General features: G+C 41.9%; 1 protein-coding gene across 1 annotated transcript in view; it reads left to right on the forward strand.

The window, feature by feature from the left end:
* Positions 1–511: 511 nt before the first annotated feature.
* Positions 512–21,663, forward strand: part of LOC104511178 (mitogen-activated protein kinase kinase kinase MLT) — a 45,590-nt gene continuing 24,438 nt past the window's right edge. Inside the window, exon 1 of the mRNA XM_010153675.1 lies at positions 512–670. Coding sequence (XP_010151977.1) covers positions 512–670 — 159 coding nt within the window. The remainder of the gene's footprint in view (positions 671–21,663) is intronic.

The following is a 21,663-nucleotide window of genomic DNA, read 5'->3' on the forward strand; positions in this document are numbered from 1 at the left end:
GGGGTGTTGCTGCCCGCCTGCCGGAAGGCTGCCTGCCCAGCCAGGCCAGCGCGTGCCTCGTGCACAGCCATCGTGGCCGGAGAGCCGGCGTGCCTGGCATGCCTGAGCTCCTAGGCAAGCTGGGAGCAGGCAGCGCGCTTCCCGTCCGTCGGCGTGCTTCGCTCGCGTCGGGGAAGGCAGCAGCGCGCCTGCCTTTCGCAGAGCCTCTTCCAAGGTGTTTGGGAAACGTCAGTATCTCTCCGAGGAATATTTTTAGTCGTTTCTGTCTCCCAGCTGCTCCTAATAGCTCGTGCAAATTATGCAAACATTTGCACAGCCAGTTGGAGTGCGAGTTCCCAGGCTCTTCTCCTCCTGTGCCCCGCGGATTTTACTGTAGCGTGTTTGTGGTGACTGGTTCTGGTTTCGGGGTATCTGAACGTGGGTAAGAAAGTCCATAAATCCGTGGAGCATATGTATTAATGAAAGCTTTTCTTTTCACAGGTTTTGCTGTGGTATATTTTGTCATTATGAGATGTCGTCTACCAGTGCTTCATTTGTGCAAATTAGATTTGATGACTTGCAGTTTTTTGAGAACTGCGGTGGAGGGAGTTTCGGGAGTGTCTACCGAGCCCGATGGATTTCTCAGGACAAGGAGGTGGCTGTAAAGAAGCTGCTCAAAATAGAGAAAGAGGTAAGAGTTTACTTCTAATTCACTTTGCTGTGGAAACAAGGACATAGATTTTTTTTTCTAGTGTCTTACATTCTCTAGCTGATTGAGGCAAAATACCTTGGGCTTTTTTTGTTTAGTTACAAAACCCTGTAACTGGGTGATGATACAATAGAGACATATTGAGGGGTCCCCAGGCAAAGGTGTCTCTGATTTAAAGCATTACTGGTTTTCTGTTTCTTTACCATCCTTTCCCACTTTTCCTGTTTAGCAGCTCCTCTCTGCCCTGGCCATGAGGAGGAGGAGAGCTGGCCGCACCTGTGGAGCCAGTAATTTCTCTTTGAAACCGCTGGGCATGTTGCTAGATAGGAAGAGGTAGTGTCTGCTGTCCTTGCCGCCTTCTGTTTTCTCCTCTTTACATCGGATCTCTTAAGTGCTGTGGTTTGTGTCTCTGTGTTTGCTGTAGGCTTAGCGTGTATTGCTTGGCGTTGTCTCTTCCCTGCCTGCTGCAGGTTTTGACCTGGGGCTCCACTAGCTCTGACTTAGCCACAGCTACACTTGGGCTTGGTCTCGTCTTGCAGCGAGGTTTAAGTCTAACCGTTCTACCAGGCACCTTCTCTCCTTCGTGGCATCCTGTGCGCCTGGAAAGGCAGATAGGTCCTTGGCAATTCTCTAGGAAAAGGCAGAATTAACTTGACTGCACCTTTACCGACTATGGTTGGTTTAGGTTTTTTTTAAGAAAAAAGATACGTAGGTTTTCTAAAAGTCCTCCTGACCCTCAGCTTGGTACAGTTCCAGCAGAGACACTGTGTGTTGTGCTCACAGTGCTCCCGCCTGCCTGCTGGTCACCACAGCTGATGCAGCAGTGAGGACATGCCTGTGTAGTGATGGACAGCACAGTTACTGCATGACTATATCTAACATGTATACCGTATCTTCAGAGTATTTTAGGAAGACAGTTATAAGCTGGCAGACTGCAGAGCAGCGCTAGGGATAATATGCTTACTAAATAATCAGATTCCAAAGTTAATCCACAGTTGCAGCAACCAAGTTAGTGTGATTACATCATGCTTAGTGATGTGATAAGCATGTTTGATCATGATTAAGCAAGTTGCTGTCTAAAATAATGTGGAAGGATAGCATGATTTTCCCAGGATGGTGGAAGATGTACACTTTGTCCAATGTCAGTTTGTTCTGTTCTCTTTATTTTTACTATTTGTTGATATCAAATGTTATACAGACAAGTAAAACTGGTGCTATGCAGTATCAGTAACAGGTTCCTTAAAAATGAAGTGGCTGGCAGATCTCAGTAGAGGTCAGTGAAGTAGCTTTATTGAATAGATATGTTTCTGGTGGGATTACGCAGAGTCTCTGCTACACCTATTGCTAGGTACTTAAAAGTACTTATTTTTAAAAGATAATTTAAAACCAATATTACTACATCTTGAGATGGCATAAACCATAGTGGAATGGGAAATGATTGGGAAAGCAGGACAGTCATAAACATTGTTTGACACGGTTGGACCGTTCGACAAAGATATTTTATTTTAAATTAGCCAAATACAACGTTCAGCCTGTAGTAACAAGGAACACAGGTTGCACACTAAGAAAAGGAAACTGTATGCTGGAAAGAATTCAGTATAATTTAAATGTTTGTTTAGGGATTGTTGGAGGCTTGCAGCTCATTCCGAGCTCATATTTTGGTGCTGTTAGGCAAAGTAGGTTAATGCACTCGCATATCCAAATGAGTATCAAGTAATTTGTAAGAACCAGGTGTGCTTTATCTTGGTATGCAGCACTGGGGAAATGGCTTATGGGGCAGTAGGTGCAGTCCCGGTTCTCTTGCATTTCGGAGGAGCAGCCCAAGGGGGACTGCAAAACACAGTCCAAGGGTGGAAAGTAGGGGGAGTGTGGGGATGTGTGTGTCAGAAGTGGGTGATGGCCATCATCCATCAGGATGAGTTGACAGAAAGAAAAGAAGCGCTTTCCAGCACGAAATTGTTTTCCTTCAGACTGGTCATCCTTTCCAGCTTAAACCAGCAAGCTGGGTTATAGTTGGGGGCAGCTTGGTGTGAGCACCTTCCCTTGAAAGTTTTTGGGAGAGGCAGCAGAGAGGCAAGTGGTGATGCCTTAAATATGTCTAGCAAGTTTTGCCAGAACTTGTCTGTCAGAAATCCTAGAGAACTAAAAAAATGAGAGCTTGTTTACAAAAAAATCTGTTTTCATATGGAGAAAATGTTAGGCTCGTTTAATCTAGTGCAAAAAGTTATTACAAGAACTAGTGGTTGGGATTTGAAGCCAGGTAAATTAGAATAGGAAATAAAGCACAAATTATAAGGAGTGGGGATGAGTAATGCTTGAAGCAGTCTACAAACAGGAGGAGTGAAGATTGAGGTGTCTTTTTGGACAATTCTTTTGTCAAGTTACCGAGCTCAACACATGAGCTTCACCTTGCTGAAGCGTAGTGCCCTGTGATGTACCAGAGGCCATCCTTGGTGGCCTGAAGCTCTCTTCTGAGACTAATGGCTGTCAGTCTGTTTACATACGTAGTACGTTTATCTGTGGTGATGACAATAATGAATGTCTGTGACTGAACCATGCTGAAAGTCATGGTGAGTCAATGGCTTTTCTGATAGCAGTAGAAAAATAACTTGCCCTAACTATATGTTTCTGTGTTTGGTAGATATCTGAACTGTTTGCATTTAGTCCAGAAAACTAATTATTACCCTTTCTGGTTTATTTGAAAGGAAGTGTCCTTTTAACTCCATGACTGACCGTGTTGTATTTCTGTTAACTGCTGCCAATAATCCATAACAACTGATTACAGGCAAAACAGAGGAGAGTTGGAAAAAACTTGCTCAGAAGAGTTTTGTGCCAGATGAGTCCAAGGGCACAAGCCAAGTCCATAGAGCTGTGGTATCATTCTGCAAATATGTTGTATTTGTGTTTCATTTTATTAAACAAGCCAATCAAAACCAGCAAAGATCTTCAAGGTTTTATATTAGCCAAGTGTCTAACAAGTTCTAACATGTGAAACAAAGCAATTTTCGTTCCAGGATGTAGCAGCATATCATCCTGAAGTATGCGCTCAGAAAAACTTACAAGTACTTGGAAGGATGTTGCTCAGACAGATTTCTTCAAAAATTTGAGAACTGGGAAGACGTCTGCAAGGCATTAATTTTTTACAGACTGGCAGTAAAATGTGTCTGTATGGGAAGAGTTGTATGTTTATGTGAATAAAACACAGCTAAATACAGCTGAATAGGTGTGCTGAGAAAAATGAATGTGCTGCAAAGCCTTGATTAGAGTATCAGATCTGAAACTTGGGGCAAGACTTCTGCTGATTAAGTAGACCACAGGAGTGTGTCTTGAGTGATTAAATAACAGAAATTAAATTGCCGTTGTACTGTCTAGTCCAAGCACTGTAGCAGTTTCAGGTTTTCAGCAAGGAGCAGGAGTTCCTTGTGGATAGTTTTATGGAAAATCGAACTATCAGTGTGATGTTTATGATGCATGTGGGGGGAGGAGGAATGCCTCCTGTAGTAGGATGTGCACTTGCTCCCTTTGCCCTAAATGATAATTATATGCATTCATTGAAGAAAATCACAAACCTACTACCCAGGAAGTTATTTGGTATTTTTGTGAATGATTTATATGAATTATTGGCTAAGCCCATAATTTGGCTCCCACTGAAACGGATGGGAGAGATTGGGCCCAAAGGCCTTATTCTGCAAATTGCTAGCGGTTCTTTTGACTCCATTATCTTGAGTAGGTAACTGCTGGATCAAAATGTTACAGCCTGTTGTTTTATGCCTTGCCACGTTAGCTTTTTGCTGAACAGCACTCTCTTCCTTCAATTGCCTGTACGTCTGTGAAGTTCACCTGCTATTTGCCACTGCTTTTGAAGGCTGTGCTTTTGCTGGCTGATTTTGGTAGCTGGCATCTGATCTGGAGTGTGGTTCTTCACTGGCAGATTTATTAATGCTAGACTTTTACCTTAAATTTGAATTTAATTTTAATGTCACTGCTCTTTGGAAGTGTACCATGATCCATGAACTGCCTCTGTGGTATTGATGGACAGCAGTATTGCATCTGCTTTGCCTGCTTCAGCTGTTAGAGCCATGGTACTTGGGTACAAGCTTGTTTGTTTTCATGAGGTACAGCTGTTCCTGGATTCCTTCAGAATGCTGGCGGTGGTCTGTGCAAACTGCAGGAGAGTGGCAGAAAAAAAACCCCAGTAAAATGTAACTGTAAATTTACTGGGAAATACTTCTGGTGAACTAACAGAACTGACTTGTGGCTAGAATATGTTAAATAGGAATAACTGTGCATACTCTGTTCAGTCGTGTCTGTGCAATGCATTTGAGTTTTATGAGGCTTAAAAATAAAAGCATGTTTTTACTAGTTTGATGCTGTATTGCTGGAAGTCTGACTAGCGTGGAAATGAATTTTATATTGTCATGTTTTCTGTATGTAATACATGTTCAGTAAGCTCTAGGGGAGCTTTTAATGCTTCATAAAACGTTTCAGATGGAATATAATCCAGCCTGTTCACTTTTTTTTGATTCTGCAATCCACTTCTGGAAGAGACTGTCCAGAAAACATGGATTGTGCCCGTACCTTCCGCAGGGGATTAGTTGAGTATAACCACATGCATGTCACTGGACTTACCTCACTCGTGTTTGTAGTCCTGAAAGAGAGCATGTGGTAATTTTAATGTGGGTCATGAGAGTAAGGACTGGGAATGACTTTCAAAAGTAACGAGAGAAAAACAACAGGGCAAAACAGAGTAAACCAAACCAAACCAAAGTGAAATTGATACTTAGCCCTGACAGGACTAAAAATAGTAGATGTTCTTTTTGCTTGCGGTTTATAGCCAGTATGGGTGCTTGGGTGCCAACCTTTAATGACTCCACACTGGGACCTGTCATGAGGGGCAGTTTTGATGCTTTTTAAAATTATTTTATTAGCTCTTTCTAGGAGCTCCTGCTCCTTTACCCCGCTCATGTCTGAGTCAGCAAGTATTGAGCGTGATTCAAGGTACCTTCTGCCAGGAAATGGTTCCAGCTCAGAGCTGGGGGTCAACAAACCACATGTTTCCAACCTGTGGTCCTTTGGTGCAGGTGTTATTGCTAGTGAGAGGGCTTAGAGTGTGTTCTGTATAAAGGTCCGTAATGTGTAGGGGTCAAATACATGAACATATGTGTATATATATGGAGTTTAACAGAGATGCCTATGTCTGTATGGGAAAATTACAGCATTCACAAAAAAAAGGAAGGTTGTCTATCCCTGCAGTTAAGTGCTCTCCTGGGAGCCTTTCTAGCCCCATACTCATTTAAAGAAATATTGCTATATCTTGCTAACAGCTAAGAGGAAATAAAATTGTATTTCTTATACCAGAGGGGTGTCTTAAAAAAATGTCTTTGTTTCCATTTTACAGAGTGATTGTTTTGCTGGGTTTTCTGTCCCTTTTTCATATTTTGATAGAGGAAATGGCTTGGAGCACTCCTCTTGCTGCTGACTAGGGTATTCCCAAAAGGTGTCAAGAAGATACCCTTTCTAGGTTGGAAGTTGTAAAAATGGGTTAGGATGCTCTAGCTGTTGAATATTCTATATCTTGCAGAATAAATTGTTGTGGATAGGACAGATTTAGGCAGTGAACGTCTGACTGCTTTTTAGTTTGCCCTACTCTTGGCTTTCCTTCAAGGGATGTTTCCTGGAGGGCTTTGATTTGTAAATTAATGTCATGCTTTCAGGTGTCAGTCACTGCATTAGATTTTCTTAGAGGGTGCTGTGGATAAGACTGTATTGTAAGTGTCGAGTGGCATATGTGTTGCAACCGAAATGATAGCAAAACCCCATTGGTATTTGGGAGATACCAGTATAATGAAAGGTGATGTAGCATTGCCAGAATACGATGATTATTGGGAAGAACAGGCTTTAGTTTCATTTTGTCTGTTCTAAGAGAAGAAACTTCATTCCTCTGTGTCTCTGCGCCCCAAAATGATCTCAGAAACATAGCAATTCAGGCACAGAAATGTATTTGTCTGTATTTTGCGACATTTTATTGTAGTGGATTTTTTTACTTGAGTATTCAGATATTTTTGCACCAAGTTTTTCATTAGATGAGTAATGTCTTTTGGAGTTGCTTCATGTAAATAATGATTATTTGTAGTACAAGTTGTGCGGCTTACGGAGGTTTTTTGACCAGCTTAATTTGAGATTCTTACTTACACAGACTTGTGTACACACTCTTAATTCTTTTAAATCAAGCTAATTTTGGCTTAATGTGATTTAGACACAGGCTTCAATGAAACTGGCATGTCAGGGCCCAGCCTGGCAACCTGTGGCTTCTGAAGTTATTTTGGGTCAGTTGGGACATAGTGACTGTCAGGGTTGTCATCTTAGCTTGCAGTAAATGAAAAGCAGTTTCACACGTGCTGGGAACCTTGCGGTATCCATCTTTAACCCTATCCTTAGCACCAGATTTTGTAGTGACATTGTAAAGGGTGAAGTGCACATGCCTTTGTGTTGACTGCTGGGCAGCTTTGAACAGTTGCTACATAAACAAACAATGAAGGCGTGAATTAATAAGCTAAGATGCACTGGATTTGTCTTATTTCCGTCTTCCACTTGACTCTCTTGAATTGCCCAAAACTTTCTCAGTGTGAATCAAAATTACCTTGCATGTGCTGCTGGTCAAGAATATGTGCAGTTGCTGTAGCTTGGTTGAGGCACAGGAAACTGCACCTCATCCCTGGGTTAGGAATATTGCTGTGAGGTTTGGACCCTTTTACCTCAATTATCTTTAATTTTGTCTTTTTTTTTTTTTCAGAAGGTACAACATCTGTAGGTGAACAAGTTTTTATGCCGGTTTCGTACAAATTACGAATAATGTCATTTAGAATAGGGAGAAATCTGTCTCTGATTATTTAGAAAACACTTTTCTTATCCTTTCTGATATTCACAATCTGCAGCCTGTTAGGATATTATTAAAAATACTTTGGTTTCATAATTGGTTTAATTCCATCCTATATTGTCTTAAAAATAATTCTGTCAATCTTCTGCAAAGTTTGTTTTGGTTTTGTGTTTTTTTTTTTTTTTTGACAGTGGATTGCTGAAGTTGCCAGTAGATACTTAGCTGCAATTAAGGGTATTTTTCCTATTTTTAATTCTTGTATTTTGCTGTAGATACGTTTCTCCCATTTCTGTTTTCTTTTTGCATGGGCTCAGCTATTATTTATAATTTGGAGGAGAATTTGTGTTGCTTGTTTCTCCATGCCAGCAACCCTTGACACCAAATGGCAGCTCTTTTGTTTCCCCTCCCACGACATTCTCTGACCCTGAGCTTCTGTTGAAGAGATCAACTGCAAAATGGTATTTTTGGATGTTTAAGCTGTCCTGAGCTTCGCTGTAGAAATCCCACGGACACGCAAGAAATCCTTTTCTCTCAAGGTGGTATTTTAGACTGTTGCAGGCTGAAGCAATTGAGAGTTCGTTCAAGTTAGTCTTATCTCTACATTTATCTAACTATATGGTTTTCTTAAAACAAGGTTACAGTACAAAATCACATGGCAGGTGAGATGTGGTCGTAACTTTAGAGTATGGTAGGTGATTGCATGTTTGAGCCTCAAGTGCTTTGAGGGAGAGCTGGCAGTTTAAATGTCTGTGACCCGGTTTGAAATCTGTTGGCGTTGCAGTCCCTGGGGACTCAAATAATTTACACTCGCTGCAGCAAACAAGAATGACTAATTACTGTTCCTGATAATACTTTGATAATACTTTCTGGTTTTGATAATACCTTCTGATAAATTGCTGTTGAGGTGTGCGGAAGGATTGTTTGAATCTAACGCAGTTTCTGGTTTGTCACACGTGTGTGATGGTTCAGATGAAGTCTGGTGCCTGTGCTGGAGTTCATGTGATCTGAGTCTGGGACCCTCAGCCTCCTGCGGGCCATTTTTCACTCTTGATGTGTATTCAAAGCTGAGCACGAGGGCCACAGTCTTTGGTTGGGGATCCCAAACTGCCCACCACACACATCATAGCAATGAATTTTGAACAGCTTGTTTTGTCCTGTTAAGAGAGTGCTAAAAAACTCAGTGGGACTAGATATGCCCTCCTTCGTTTGCCTTTTTTATTTTCTCCTTCATTTTTGATGGATGGCACATAAGTTGTATAAGGGTCTGGGCCATAAGATTTTCTTGAAAACGAAGTTGAAAAAAATACATAACTTAAAGGGAAGCATCAAAATCAGTCTTTTAAATTGCAAATGAATGATGTAACTAAGACTGTAAATTTCACATTTACCTATTGCCACTTACTAAGGTGCTGATAGAGAAAGTTTCCATTTCAAGGGGACAATATAAACAGTCACGAGGAAACATTCAGATCTGTTTATGTTAGCTGGAGGCTGCAGAGGAGCCCAGAGAACAGCTTCAGCCTTAACTCTCTCTCATACTCAGTTAATTGCACTGACAGTGAGATGAGACCAAAAGGGGGAATACGGAGCTACTCTTCTCATCCAGCTGCCTCCAAGCTGCCTCCTTTGTCTTTTTTAATGGGTTTCATCTGTTACAGTTGAGCTGCTGGGGCAGAATCCTGTTTGCAAATACATGTTCGTTTATTAGATTAATGCTCAGTGAATCTGCGTTCTGCATGATTTCTATTTAAGAAAGCCAGCCCCACTGGGGAGCTGGGTGGCTCGAGTCCCAGTGACCATTTTTGTGCCTCCTGGGTCCCTTCTACAGCAGCTGCCTGATGCCCCAAGAGCAGGGCAGCCTCTTGCACATAGCAGGGACCCTCTGTGCCCGCAGCTCCTTGGTGAAGTCGTGCCTGCCCCCTGTGTGTCACTGGAAGGGGACAATGCCACATGTCTGCCGCTTCTCCTCTTCTGCCTCTGGCTGCTCCAGAACTTCTGAAAATGAAGGTTCCTTATGGCTAAATGTTGCAGGCAGGGGAATGAAAAAAATCATGTTATGATACACCAAATAGCTGTGGTTTTGTGTATTGGTGTGCTGGTTTTAGTTAAACCACGGCAGCTGGGCACGTGGGTTTCCAGCAGCCGCATCAAAACTAAGCGTGGTTTGCAGAAACTCCTGAGCTGCTGTAGGAGAAGCAAGGAAGCTGTTGGTGGACAGAAGACAACGTGCAGTTGCTGGGTACAACGTTCACCTTTCCAAGCTGGAAAAAATGAAAGGCAGGTGGGCAGGCTCGGGGGGAGTGATGGCTTTTCAGGGAAAGCTGAGCTCTCTACAAATTTCCATCTGGCAGAGGCAGAAAAGGAGAGAGGTGTGTAGGTGGTTGTTCTGGAAACTTTTTAATCTAGCTGCTGCACCCTTGAGTGAGTGGTATTTTCCAAGAGGATATCTTTCTCTGTTCCTTGGAAGAGTCACAGAGCAGAGAAAATGTAGTGCATGCCTGTATGCACGTGAGATGGGGGGAAGCACAGAAGTCACTTTTTGTCTAATCATATAATAAACTCCACTTTAGTAATGTTAGGTGTGTTTGAGGCAATCCTGTCAAAGCTGATGGCTGATCAGCAGTGATTGCTGGTTTTCCTTTTTGGTGAACTGTGTGTTTTTAATCTCCTCAACAGAGGAAAGGCTTTCTTCTTTGGGATTGTCTGCGTATGCTGAGGTGCTGTCTGTGACTCTAAGTACGTAGCAGCAGATGGACAAAATTCAGAGCTCTGGAGTTGTTCTTGCTTTTGGATGTCGCCCTCCTAGTGCACCCCCATAAGAGTTTGTGAGGGCCTTAAAGGCAAGTAACGAGATCTAGAACCCCTCTCATTAGGACCATGGATTTTGGAGCTTTTTTGTTTTTTTGGTTGTTCATGAATTTGTAGCGAAGTCTTCTCTCCAAGCCAGTGCCTCATCTGTCCTGTGCAGAAGTTGGCAGTAATGTGGTTTCTGGCACTGTGTCGCAAGGGGTTTACTCTGTTCCCATTGCAAACTGCTTCTCTGTTAGTTCTGAAATTCTGGAAGGAGTCCTGCCATTTTTCACTGACGAGGAGTAACGTTTGATCCTCCTGGGGTAAACAAGCATACTGTTCTTACTTCATACACTTGAAATCTGCAGTATGAAGCCTCCTGCCTTTTCATTACTGTGCTATACTGTAGAAGGGAGAGATTCCCTGCCCATTACAACTGTTCCCAAGACGAACGTGGAGTAACAGCACTAACAGGGTACCTTGCTCAAGAAATTCAGGGCGAGTGACACTTGATTCTGTAACAGTATTGGCATCGGCTGTTAGCTCTGCTGGCATGTTCCTCGCCATGAAACTGTGACCCCAGTTCCCTTTTTGGGAAAGAAAAAACCTGCAGACCCATTTCAAAGACTAGGGCAGCTGCTTTGTTTGTCTTTTATAATCTGTATTTCTGCCTTTTTGCTTGGTCAGTGTTTAGAACCATTAAAAAAGTAAACGTGACATGGGGACTGAGATCCTGCAGCTAGAGCTCCTTTATAATTACATATTCAGCCGCAACTGTACAAAGGAAAATGAGAGTCCCTTTTCCTTTATGTACCTACCGTATTTCAGTTTTCCCTTAGGTTTAAATTGGCATTTTGGACCATGTTCGCTGAAGGCACTGAAGAGCTTATCAGAAAAGGAAGGAAACAGAGGGAGGGAAAGATAGATTTCCAAATGACAACCTTTTGAATAGTCCAAGTTCAATCCCTAAAACAAAAAGTGGAACCTTTTTTTTTTCTAAATAATGTGCTCTACAGTCTCACCTCTCATCTTGAGAAACATGAAAGAGCAAGTAAAAGAGATGACCCAAATCACAGAGTTCCTTTGAAAGAAGAAATTCAGCTGTTTTGAACACTTAAAATCAAAGGAAGTGGTTTCCCTAATTACACGAACTATGTGAAAGCTCTCAGAATAGCTCTTCCACCCCAGGATTCCTTGCACTTTAGAAGTTTGCATAAAAGCTCACATGGAGAATTAGATGCAAAGTGTTTGATTCAAATTTTATTAGGCAGAAGTGAGCATACATTCGTATGCCTGGGTTTGACAGCTGGTTGGGTTTGGACCACAATCCTGGGTTTGATGGATTTCAGTCCTGTACTTTAAAATCTTTCACTCTTCAGGTTCTCTGGTGAGATGCCCTTTTCAAGAGAAAAGTGGAAATGAAAAAATGGAGAAGGGCTAGAGGGGTCCCTTTGTGAGCTTTCAGTTGAGGATTCTTCGCTCTGATTAGGCTGTTCATCATTGTGAAATTCCATCCCTGTACACAGATGTTAGAAGAACGAGGAGTTGCATTTCCTCTCATTTTAAAGAAGCTGTAAAATATATATTTTGAAGGATTGGAATCGGAAGTCTACAACTTCAGTGTTCTTCTAGTACTGCTATTTACTTCAACCCATCAAAATTCTGAATTCATTGGATCCTCTGAACAAAAAAGCAAATTTTCAGAAGGCTATCACACCTTGTGCTTTCTTTTTGTACATACACAATAATAAAGGTATGTTAGTCTAAACTAAACAGTGAGGACATATGAAAAGATACAGGACACTTCTAAAGGTTTAAGGTCGCTGTTCCTCGAGGTTTCTTTTTCAAAAAAAAGTTTTGCTTTTTTGGTGGTTTGGGAGTAATGGGAGCAAGCAGTGGAGAACTTACAAAGATAATTTTTGAGTGTAGACACCTAAAAGTTAGATGCATCGCTGACCTAGTTGAAATGCTCAGTTTTAATCAAACTCCAAATTTTGTCAAAGTAGAGTATAATTTTATTTTTGCTCTGTAGGAAACGTCCTTATTTCTCAAACAGTTTATTAGCTAAAAATGTAGTTAGATTTTTAGCAAGAGTTACAAGCATTCATCACAAATTTGTCTGTCTTCAAAGTGCTAGAGATGTCTAATTTTTACCTAGCTAAAACTAAAAATAATTTTTTCTTTCCAAACCATCTCTGAAACTAACAACAAGGTGCTGTCCCTGAAGATACACGGAATTAACTAATTGTTGAAATACTAATAAATAATATTTACAAGGTTTGCTGTAATAGGCATGACCATCATTCTTGCACTGCACAGTAATCTCCAAATGGTCTTATATTCTCTACTCAGAGCCAACTACAGTAATTATATCCATATTTGATGAAGGCAGAGATAATTGATGGAATTGGCCTTGAGGAGAAATCTTGAAGCCCTCCAAACTGTACCAATTCAAACTCAAGAAGGCAGAAGGGCTATGACTGCCTTCTGGATATAGAGGGTGGGCTCTTCATAGTACTGCTGTATACTAACAGCAGGATACTGCTAACTTTGCTTGAAGAGAAGAAGAAATGTTCCTTTGGGTGCTTTATTCCTGCCAGTACTTACATGCCTGTCTTAGAAGAGGTAGCCATCCTAAGCTCCACTTGTGGGTTTGTTTTGGTTTTTGAGGCGGAAGGAAAGACTTTCACTGGATTCGGGGAGTTCTCCCCTAGAAGTGAACACTCTCAGCAGGCCAGTGGTGTGTTGCAGGTGGAATGCACAGCACAGTTGCAGCACGCGTGGAGAGGGAGGGGAAATGTCACGTAGCCCAGAGAGACATGTCCCGGGCAGCGAAGCTTTGTGGTCAGCGTGGTTGGAGGATGATTTTGCTTGGATGGAGGGGAATGCTTAAAGTCATCCCAGCCTCGCTTGACTTGAAGGTGGCATGGAAAATTATATTTGCTCATGTCTGATCCTTGGTGGGAATTGACTTCTTCCTCTGTGTACGTTAGCATAGTCCTTAGACAAGTTTTTGCATACCTCTGGCATTGGAAAATGGGAAGCTGTGGTGTATGTGATGCTGTTACCCTTCCACACCGAAGTGGGTGTTGCAGGTTTGGATGTGCTCTGTGGCACCGAAACAGCACAGAGCTCCTGGGCTCTGGGTCCAGCTTGTGAGCTCAGTTCATTTAGTGAACTTCGCCAAACTAATGCTGGTTGTACTCGGAGCAGAAATCACTAATCGTGCGGGGACTACAGGCGTTGCTTAGCGTGGGACTCTTACAGCTTTGTGTTTGAGAGACTGATAAATTACATTATGAAGAAGGACAGTGAAGGATGACTAGGTATCAGTTCCAGCCATAAATGATACGGAGCACATCCACCAGTGCTGAGCCCTTTGCTTTTTTCCCAACATTTTCTGTCTCGGGAGATGTAATTCCAGGTCAGATCCCTGTAGACCTCCACCAGGAAATGGGATGAGATGCCACCAGGCAAGAGAATGTAAAACTAAGAGACGAGAGTCATCCTTCTCCTTAGTACCTCCTCCTGTTGTTTTCCTTCTGATTTAGCGTTCTTTGGTCCATGAAGCAGTTGGAGGCAGTGCCTCACAGTGTGCAATGTCTGGCTGAACCGGAGGAGGGACGACCGATGCACTATTTTGAGATGCAGATTCTTTTTTGCTGCGCTTAGAGTCAGTCTGGGATTTTCGTTAGCTGCAGCAGGTTGCCCCCTCTTTGACTGTTCAGGTACAGCCCGTGGCGGAGAGGTTCCATCGGTACGCTGCACGGTGTGACCTAGGTCCTGAAGTTCCTGTGGGCTCATGTAGTGAAGCGTTCCTGCTTCCTCTTTGCTGTTTCATTTATTGCTGGTCCTCAGGAAGCACCCTGTGGGGCGATGGAGGAAGTAGTGCAAGTCAGTTGTTTTGTAATCACAAAACAGATGATCTCCATTTTCTAACCAGCTTTTTTAACATTCTTAATCCCCCGCTGGGGTATGTTTCTGGTGTTCCTCTCTTTTATTTCTGATGTGTCTGGACCTTTTCTAATAAACTGATGCAAGAGAAGATTCAAATGAGGTCTGAAGGTACAGATCACTGGTGTGGAAATACAAATGGAGAAATGCCAAAGCTGAATGTGCCTGCAAGATGGCCTTTCCCTTTACATGCTTAGCCTAAAATATACTGTGGTTGCATTGTGGAGTATTTTTGCAGTACTGTTATTTTTGCATTCAACAGCCTTTTGTTTACCACTTTTTCCAACCTCTGTATATTTTTTAGAAATTTTGGTGTGCTCATGTGTGTGAGAACAGTTCTCAGAAACACTGGAGAATGAGAATTAATGGCATGTGTGATGCTGTGGCTTTTCCATAATTCCAGCTCTCTTTAGAGGAGATGCTCTTGGCTTGCATGTGCTCTGTTCCACCAAACAAAGCAGTTGGAGCAGGTCTCGGGCTTTGCATTCTCAGTTTAACTTGTCGATCAGTTTTTGCTTTTTTGTGGTGGGTTCAAACCACAGCCAAGGTTGCAGCACAGACATGGGCAGATGGTACGGTTACCTCTGGTCATTCTGTCATAACTTTGGGGAAGGAACTGGCTTGGGGGTTTACTGTTTGGTTTGAGAAGAGCAATGAGAAAGTCAGACTTTGAGCTTGCTTTGGTGTCCTGTGGTGGTACAAAAACTGCGAGTCCGCTGCTGCTTGTAAACCTGCTGCCTTCGTAGGGTACAGGATCACTCTGTAATAAGTATCTATCACTCTTCTAGACAGGTTCTTCTGTCTAGTTTTCCGCAGTTTACAGAGTTTGGAGATACTGGCATTCAGGCTATTGCCTTTATTTTGAGGCTGACAATATATGATATCAACATAATTTAAAAAAATTCTTTTCTAAACCAAATTATTTATAAGAGATTAGAAACGAAATAGTTGTTATTGCCATATCTATGTAAGCAGATAGCTATATAGAAGTCTAGGTGAGATAAGAAGTTCTGTGTACAAGGAGTTCATCAGAGAAGTAGGGGAGAAGCTGAAGTTACATGCCAGAAATACATAGACTGACACTACTACATGTGTTCTTAGGACACTAAACAAACTTTTAAATAGTGCTGGTTTTCCTCTAAGGCTTTTATCTTAAGCATTCTTTTATTTGAAATTTTTTAGTCTTAAGGGAAAAAGATAGAGATACCTTGAAGATAGTCTGAAGAATCCCAAGAAAAAATGAACAGTGGATTCACTTTGCATAAAAGTAGAAGCTTGAAATTTCAGGAGTTTTGTCTAGTTTCATTTTTTGACTGTCACTACCCAGTATAGTAGCACTGGAGCCAAGTTTCGAAGTAAAATAGAATTTTCTGTCTTAGACAAAGAAGAGTAACTTTTCTGAAAATCAGGTAAGGAATTTATGTCCCGAAACTTCAGTTTCGTTGGAAAGGGAGACTGATCCATAGTGGTCTAGGCAGTAGTGTGGACATAGCCAGGGAGCTGAAGTCTGTTGTTCTGGCTAGTGCTTGATGGGATGGTCCTGGTTGAAGGGCAGTGGTACTTGGTTGGAGAAGGCACAAGTCAGATTGTGGTGGAGTTGTAAAGCCTGTGTTTCCAGAGGCTGTCGTTGCTTATGTTCTTCCCAGTCTTAGCAAGGTGAAAGGGAGATCTGGCTGTAGCCTGAGGGAGGATGCTGACTGCATGGTTCCCCAGCAATTGCTATTAGCACATAACAGAGAGGTAACACATCTTGTGATGCGCTGTTTTTGTGAGAGTGAGCTCAGCATGTCTGGTTGAGGAACGTTTTTCTGGAATTTTAACAATCACTGGATTTGGTAAGAGGGATTCACATCAAGTGCTGTCCTGATCCCTAGCTACAATAGGTTGGGTTTGTCTGCTCTTAGGACAAACTTAAAGTGAGTGCTCATCAAGAACGTGACTATTTTTTTTCCATGGTTAAATTACAGTTTTCATTATCAAGTTGGAGAAAATACTTTAGTGGAAAGATCATAGCTGCTATAGAGGAGCAGATCAGGATCTACGAGTATAGCTGCTGCTGTCTCTGTTGGGGTCTGTGCTGATTTTTCAGCGAAAGCCACTGTATAATGAGATTATACTTCTTGTTCTCAGTTATCTTATCCAGATTCCTCACTAATACTCTGCAGACCTCAGAAAAATCACTGCTCTAGCTGAGTATGTATGGACGTGCGCTTTCTCCAGATACCATTTCTTTGACGTTGTCTTCTGTTGCTCCTAAGCACTGCAAGAGACTCCTTGAGAGGGGATTGCTTTTGCCCGTCACGGCTGTACCAGAATGTCGTTCCAACAAGGCACTCATGAGTCTTATAATGGCTTTGATCTCTGAAATAGTATCCATGTATATATTTCCATGTGTCGAGTCTGGCAAGATTAAGGTGTTGCATATTCGCCATGATATCCGCTCACCTATGGAGTGAGCTCACACCTATGGAATGAGCAGGAGTCAAAGTTTCATGCTTTGCTTTTTGTTGCTATAGTCAAAGCAGGTGTGTGTCCAAAATGATTGCGAGTAAGTGGGAAAACTTCCCAACATTGAGAAGAGACATGATAATTGCTGAAAATAAACTGCTCTCTGGGAGCTCAGGTATTTCAAACCTGCTGTTTAGTCCACTCATCTGTTGTTTCTATGCAGTTGCTGGTACTGCTTTGCAGCTGGAGGCAGCTTCTTACTCTAAATCTACCTGAATAAATATTGGTAATGTTGCAGGACATTGCTCATTTCTAAACTCTTACACCATGCCAAATACATAATTTGTGCGTGTTTTGGAGGGTTTTACTAACTGTGAATAACACTAGTGAAATCCAAATTACTACTCTTGTTCTTGGCAGATCTCCCTGTATCAGGTACCTTAATATTAAATGCTGATACAATCTCAAATGGTATACTGCAAAATGTAAAGCTCCTGCAGAATATGTTGGGACATTATGGATTTGTAGTTGACATCTGTGTGAAAATGAGTTATTTGCTCATGACGTTTGTGCTTTTTTGAGGGGTGTGGTTTGGGGTTTTTGTTTGTTTGTTTTTTTAATGGCAGTGTAACTCAAAATGTTGATTTCAAGCTTATTAAACCATCTGTAAGGATTTTCTGGAGAAAGTGCTCTTGCTTAGTTTTATCCTGAATGCTGCAGCTTCAGTTGACAGCATCTTTGCTAACAAGTTTTTAACCCCCATCATGAGGAAGACCAGCGCCACGATCCTGCATTTGCTTGGTTCCTGCTATGTGGGCTCCGTGTGGTTATTGTACTTGGCTGCTGTACATAGTGTCGGGATCGAGCCAGTAGGTAGCCTTGACCTACCTCCCTCTTACAGTGTAAGGCCGGGGGTCTGCGGCCACACCACAAGGACAAAACGCCCTGTGGTTTTGGGAGTATCAGCCTGCTTTCCATGAGCTGAGCAAGCCTTTGCAGTGTTTTGATAGGCATGTTCTGAATTCACCAGAGAGTACTTCTAATCTCATAGCCTTCAAATTATCCTTAAAACTGCCCAGTTATGGGCTAAAGTTGCTATACAAAGTTATAGTTGAGTGTAAAACTCAGTTTTCTTTTCAAATGGTCAATATCCAGTATGTTTTACTACAAACTTTCCTATGGTTTTCCTTATTTCCAAATGTGCTCATACAGATTTGCTACTGCATGATGCAAATGAAATATTTAAAAGTGAATTACATAAGATGGGGAGAACCTTAGCAGCATATAATACACTTCTGTCCATATTCCTTCAGTGCAGTACGTTATGACAGTTTAACAGAACTGAGGTATCTTGGTAATGTGCTTTTTTTTCTTTCTTTCTTCAAGATGGCAACCTAAAAGTCAATACAAGGTATTTAAAGTGTGTTTCTACCACAGTATTTCAGGAAGAAATACTAGATATCAGGAAGAAGTTCTTCCCGGAGAGGGTGGTGAGGCACTGGCACAGGATGCCCAGAGAAGCTGTGGATGCCCCATCCCTGGAAGTGTTCAAGGCCAGGCTGGATGAGGCTCTGAGCAACCTGGTCTAGTGGAAGGTGTCCCTGCCCATGGCAGGGGGGGTGGAACTAGATGGTCTTTAAGGTCCCTTCCAACCCTAACCATTCTGTGATTCTATGATTATTAATTGCCATAATATTTTCACTCTTAATCTCTGGGATTTTTAGCAGTGTAGGGTGTAATTTTGGGTGCAAATTTGCTGCTTTGAAACATTTACTCAATCAAAATGCTTTTAAATGCACATTTTGTATGTCATTGTAGATGTACTTATGAGAATTTATTTCTGTTATTTACAGAAGTGCTGGTGGTGTCAGTGTGAGAATGTAATTTAACCCTTCCTTTCTGTGTGGTTTATGAAACTGTATCCCTGTAACACCAAATATATGGCTGTCTTCTAAGACATAACAAGTGTTCACAGAGCTTTAACTTAGTATTGTGCTATAGAAAATAACTTTTATTTGAGATAAGTTATCCTCTAAATGAGTACTAAAAAACCCCCAACCTCATACACTTTTAAGCAATATGCAGCCATAGTTTTAGAAGTGTGATCGCCTTTTGAAAGGGGTGGTAACACATTTGTGCTGGGAGGATGACCACTGCACTCATCAAAGTATGTGCTTTGCAGTTGAAAGATATCACTGAGGATTCTTTGGATTTGCCATGTTTATGTGGTTTTCCTCTTACGTTGTTAGTTTCAAAGACAGTTTAAGTTTAACAAACGTTCCCTGAACTGGATAATCAGTGTGGGATGCTTATTGTTAGCTTTCTTCTTGGGGACCGTGAAGCACAAAATCGGTGTTGTGGTGGGTTTTGGGGTTTTTTTGTTCGATTGGTTTGTTTTGTTTTTTCTTTTACAAAGCTTTCTGAGAACAAACAAAACAGTAGGCAAAGTCCCTAAATTTTATTTTGTATCTGCTTTATTTTCTTTTTAATGTCAAAAACTGTAATAATTCCATAACATCCCTGTTTAGTTCTTACTGGTAGTTTTATATTTCTAAAATTCTTTAAATATCCATTTATTTATTGCATATTGAGAGGATAATTTCTTAGCAATGATAGAGTGGTAGTTGTCTAAGACTGTCATGATAACAATCCAGAAAGAGCTAAATTACATAAACTGTTTCTGTATCCTGCTCATTAAGAATTTTATTCAGTTTACCTTTGCAAAGTACAGAAACAATGAAGTAGTAAAAATTATCTGCTGTGTCTAATTTCTGGCTTCTATCAAAACCTTAACATGGTTTAAAAAGAATCATCGTGTGGCTGTATAATATTTATGTTAAAGCAAATAAAACATAAATATCTTGTGAAAAATCATGCGGGGGGGAGGGCTTAATGATTTGTCAGCATTACATTTAAAAAAACCATAAGCCTGTAGGTTTCTAAGCTTTATATTTTACTAGTGTTTTGTAGCTGTAGATACTGACTGTCTCGGTACTGTGTCTGTAAAATGATGTTTTGGGGTTGTTTACGTAAAGAAATGAGTGTATTATAAGTCATCATTCCTTGTTAGATGTCAGTGGAATCACAGGAGAGCATTCCTGAGACACTGGAAATGGACACAGAAATGGTTCATTTTTGATCGGCACCTGGAAGTAAAGGTTTAGGAATGGTTCCTGTTAGCATTCTGTGTCTGTTTTTTTATGTGGTTGTCCGTAAATAGAACAATTTTAATAAAACATCAGCTGGCCTCTTCCAGCTGCCCTTTTATTAGACTGTAAAACCCCACGGGAGTAGCAAAGTTGCAACTCTCCAGAGAACATGGCAAAGGTCAAAGCCTTTAAAATGCTACAAGGCTTAGGAAAAAATATCTTTCCAAAGCTGCCTTAAGTGTGTCTAAATATCTCTTTAATAAACATTGCAAATATTTATTTGGGGAAAGTAATAACCAAACTATCGCACAATGTAATAATAAATATCAGAAGGCAGTTAGGGAAGTTGTGTTACGCAGGCTCCCTAAGTAGCTGATGTTTTCCAGCCCTGTGACTTTGCGTGGAGCGAAGGTGCCTCTTGCTGTGCCATTAACTGGTTTATTAACAGGGGAGTCGGTTGGCTGCTGGCTGACCCAGTGGTCTCGCCAGGGGCGGCAGCTATTTCTCATGTTAATCCTAAACCTTGGGCCAGGGTGGAAGGACGGTAGTACTTTGTCCTCTCCAGCCAGGGCCTCCGAAGGCACCTGGAAGAAATGGTGATTAAGTTGCCATGGGCCCAGTTTGCCTGGACCCAAGCAAAAAAGTCTTTTGATACTGAGAAAGCTGTGGACAGACGTTCTTTTGCAGATCCAGCTGTGCTGCTGGAAAAGGCTCTGAGTGCAAACTCTTGATCGCTTCCCTGGAAGCACGAGTGTCACAACTTTCTAACGTCTTGTCAAGGAGGACCAGAGTAACTCAAATGTGCTGAGTCGCTTGGTCTTTGCTAACTTTAGCTGCCTTGGGATAGGGAGCTCTCCCGACAGCAGCTGCGGCTGGTGCGAGTAGCTGGCAGGCAGCAACACAGCTGTATGCAGAGTGCCGCTGTCCACATCCTTGCTGCCTTTCGGCTGCAATTAAAGATCTGACGATACAGCCTCGGCTGTGTTCCTGAGTAATGCCAGCTCAGCATCAGGTGGCCGTGCCTCCATCTGCAGTCAGCACTGACCTTGAAATCTCGTCAGGGCAGAGCTGCGTTCGCTGCTCTCGCTGCACTGGCACGGGGCAGAGCAGAAGTAGACTGGGGCTTGTGTCACACCAGTGAGCTGAGGACTGTGCTGCTCATGGCAGGTCCATGCTGTCCAGGTAGCTCGCTTTGTCCCTCACCTGCTGCTGGCCACACTCAACCACCACGTTGGTGGTTTCTCTTCAGCAATTGCTGAACGCAGGCAGGGCCTAGAGGAGGACCCTGATTTTACCTGCTGAAAATACTGAGGATGTGAGTATTCCTGCATTGTTTTTCATACTAGAAGGTTAAGAACAGTACTGGCAAGTCTAGGGGCAGCTGTAGGGTGATGTCAGTCATAGATGATGTAATTGACATTTTCACATATGTCAATAAGCAGAGATCAAACAGGCATAAAAATAAATTAGCTGTTAAGCACTGTGATCTAGACCATGTCTGTAGGACACGGTTAGTTTGAGGGATTACCTGAGTTCCTAAGTCTTACACTGTACTTGGTTTATGAATTGGGTTTGATTTACAGTAATGCTACAGAAGCCAGCGAGAATTAAATTTAAATGTTTTTAGTGTAATTTGCTCTGACCTTGGATTTCTTGATAGTGGTTGAATTATGTAAACAGTGGATTAGGTTTGTTTAGACCTCTGAATCCCTTTGCCTTCAAGAAATGGCATCTAGTCTGTAATTCCCTTCAGCAGG

The sequence above is a fragment of the Eurypyga helias genome, unplaced genomic scaffold (assembly GCF_000690775.1).
Source record: "Eurypyga helias isolate BGI_N326 unplaced genomic scaffold, ASM69077v1 scaffold30136, whole genome shotgun sequence".
Taxonomy (NCBI): Eukaryota; Metazoa; Chordata; class Aves; order Eurypygiformes; family Eurypygidae; genus Eurypyga; species Eurypyga helias.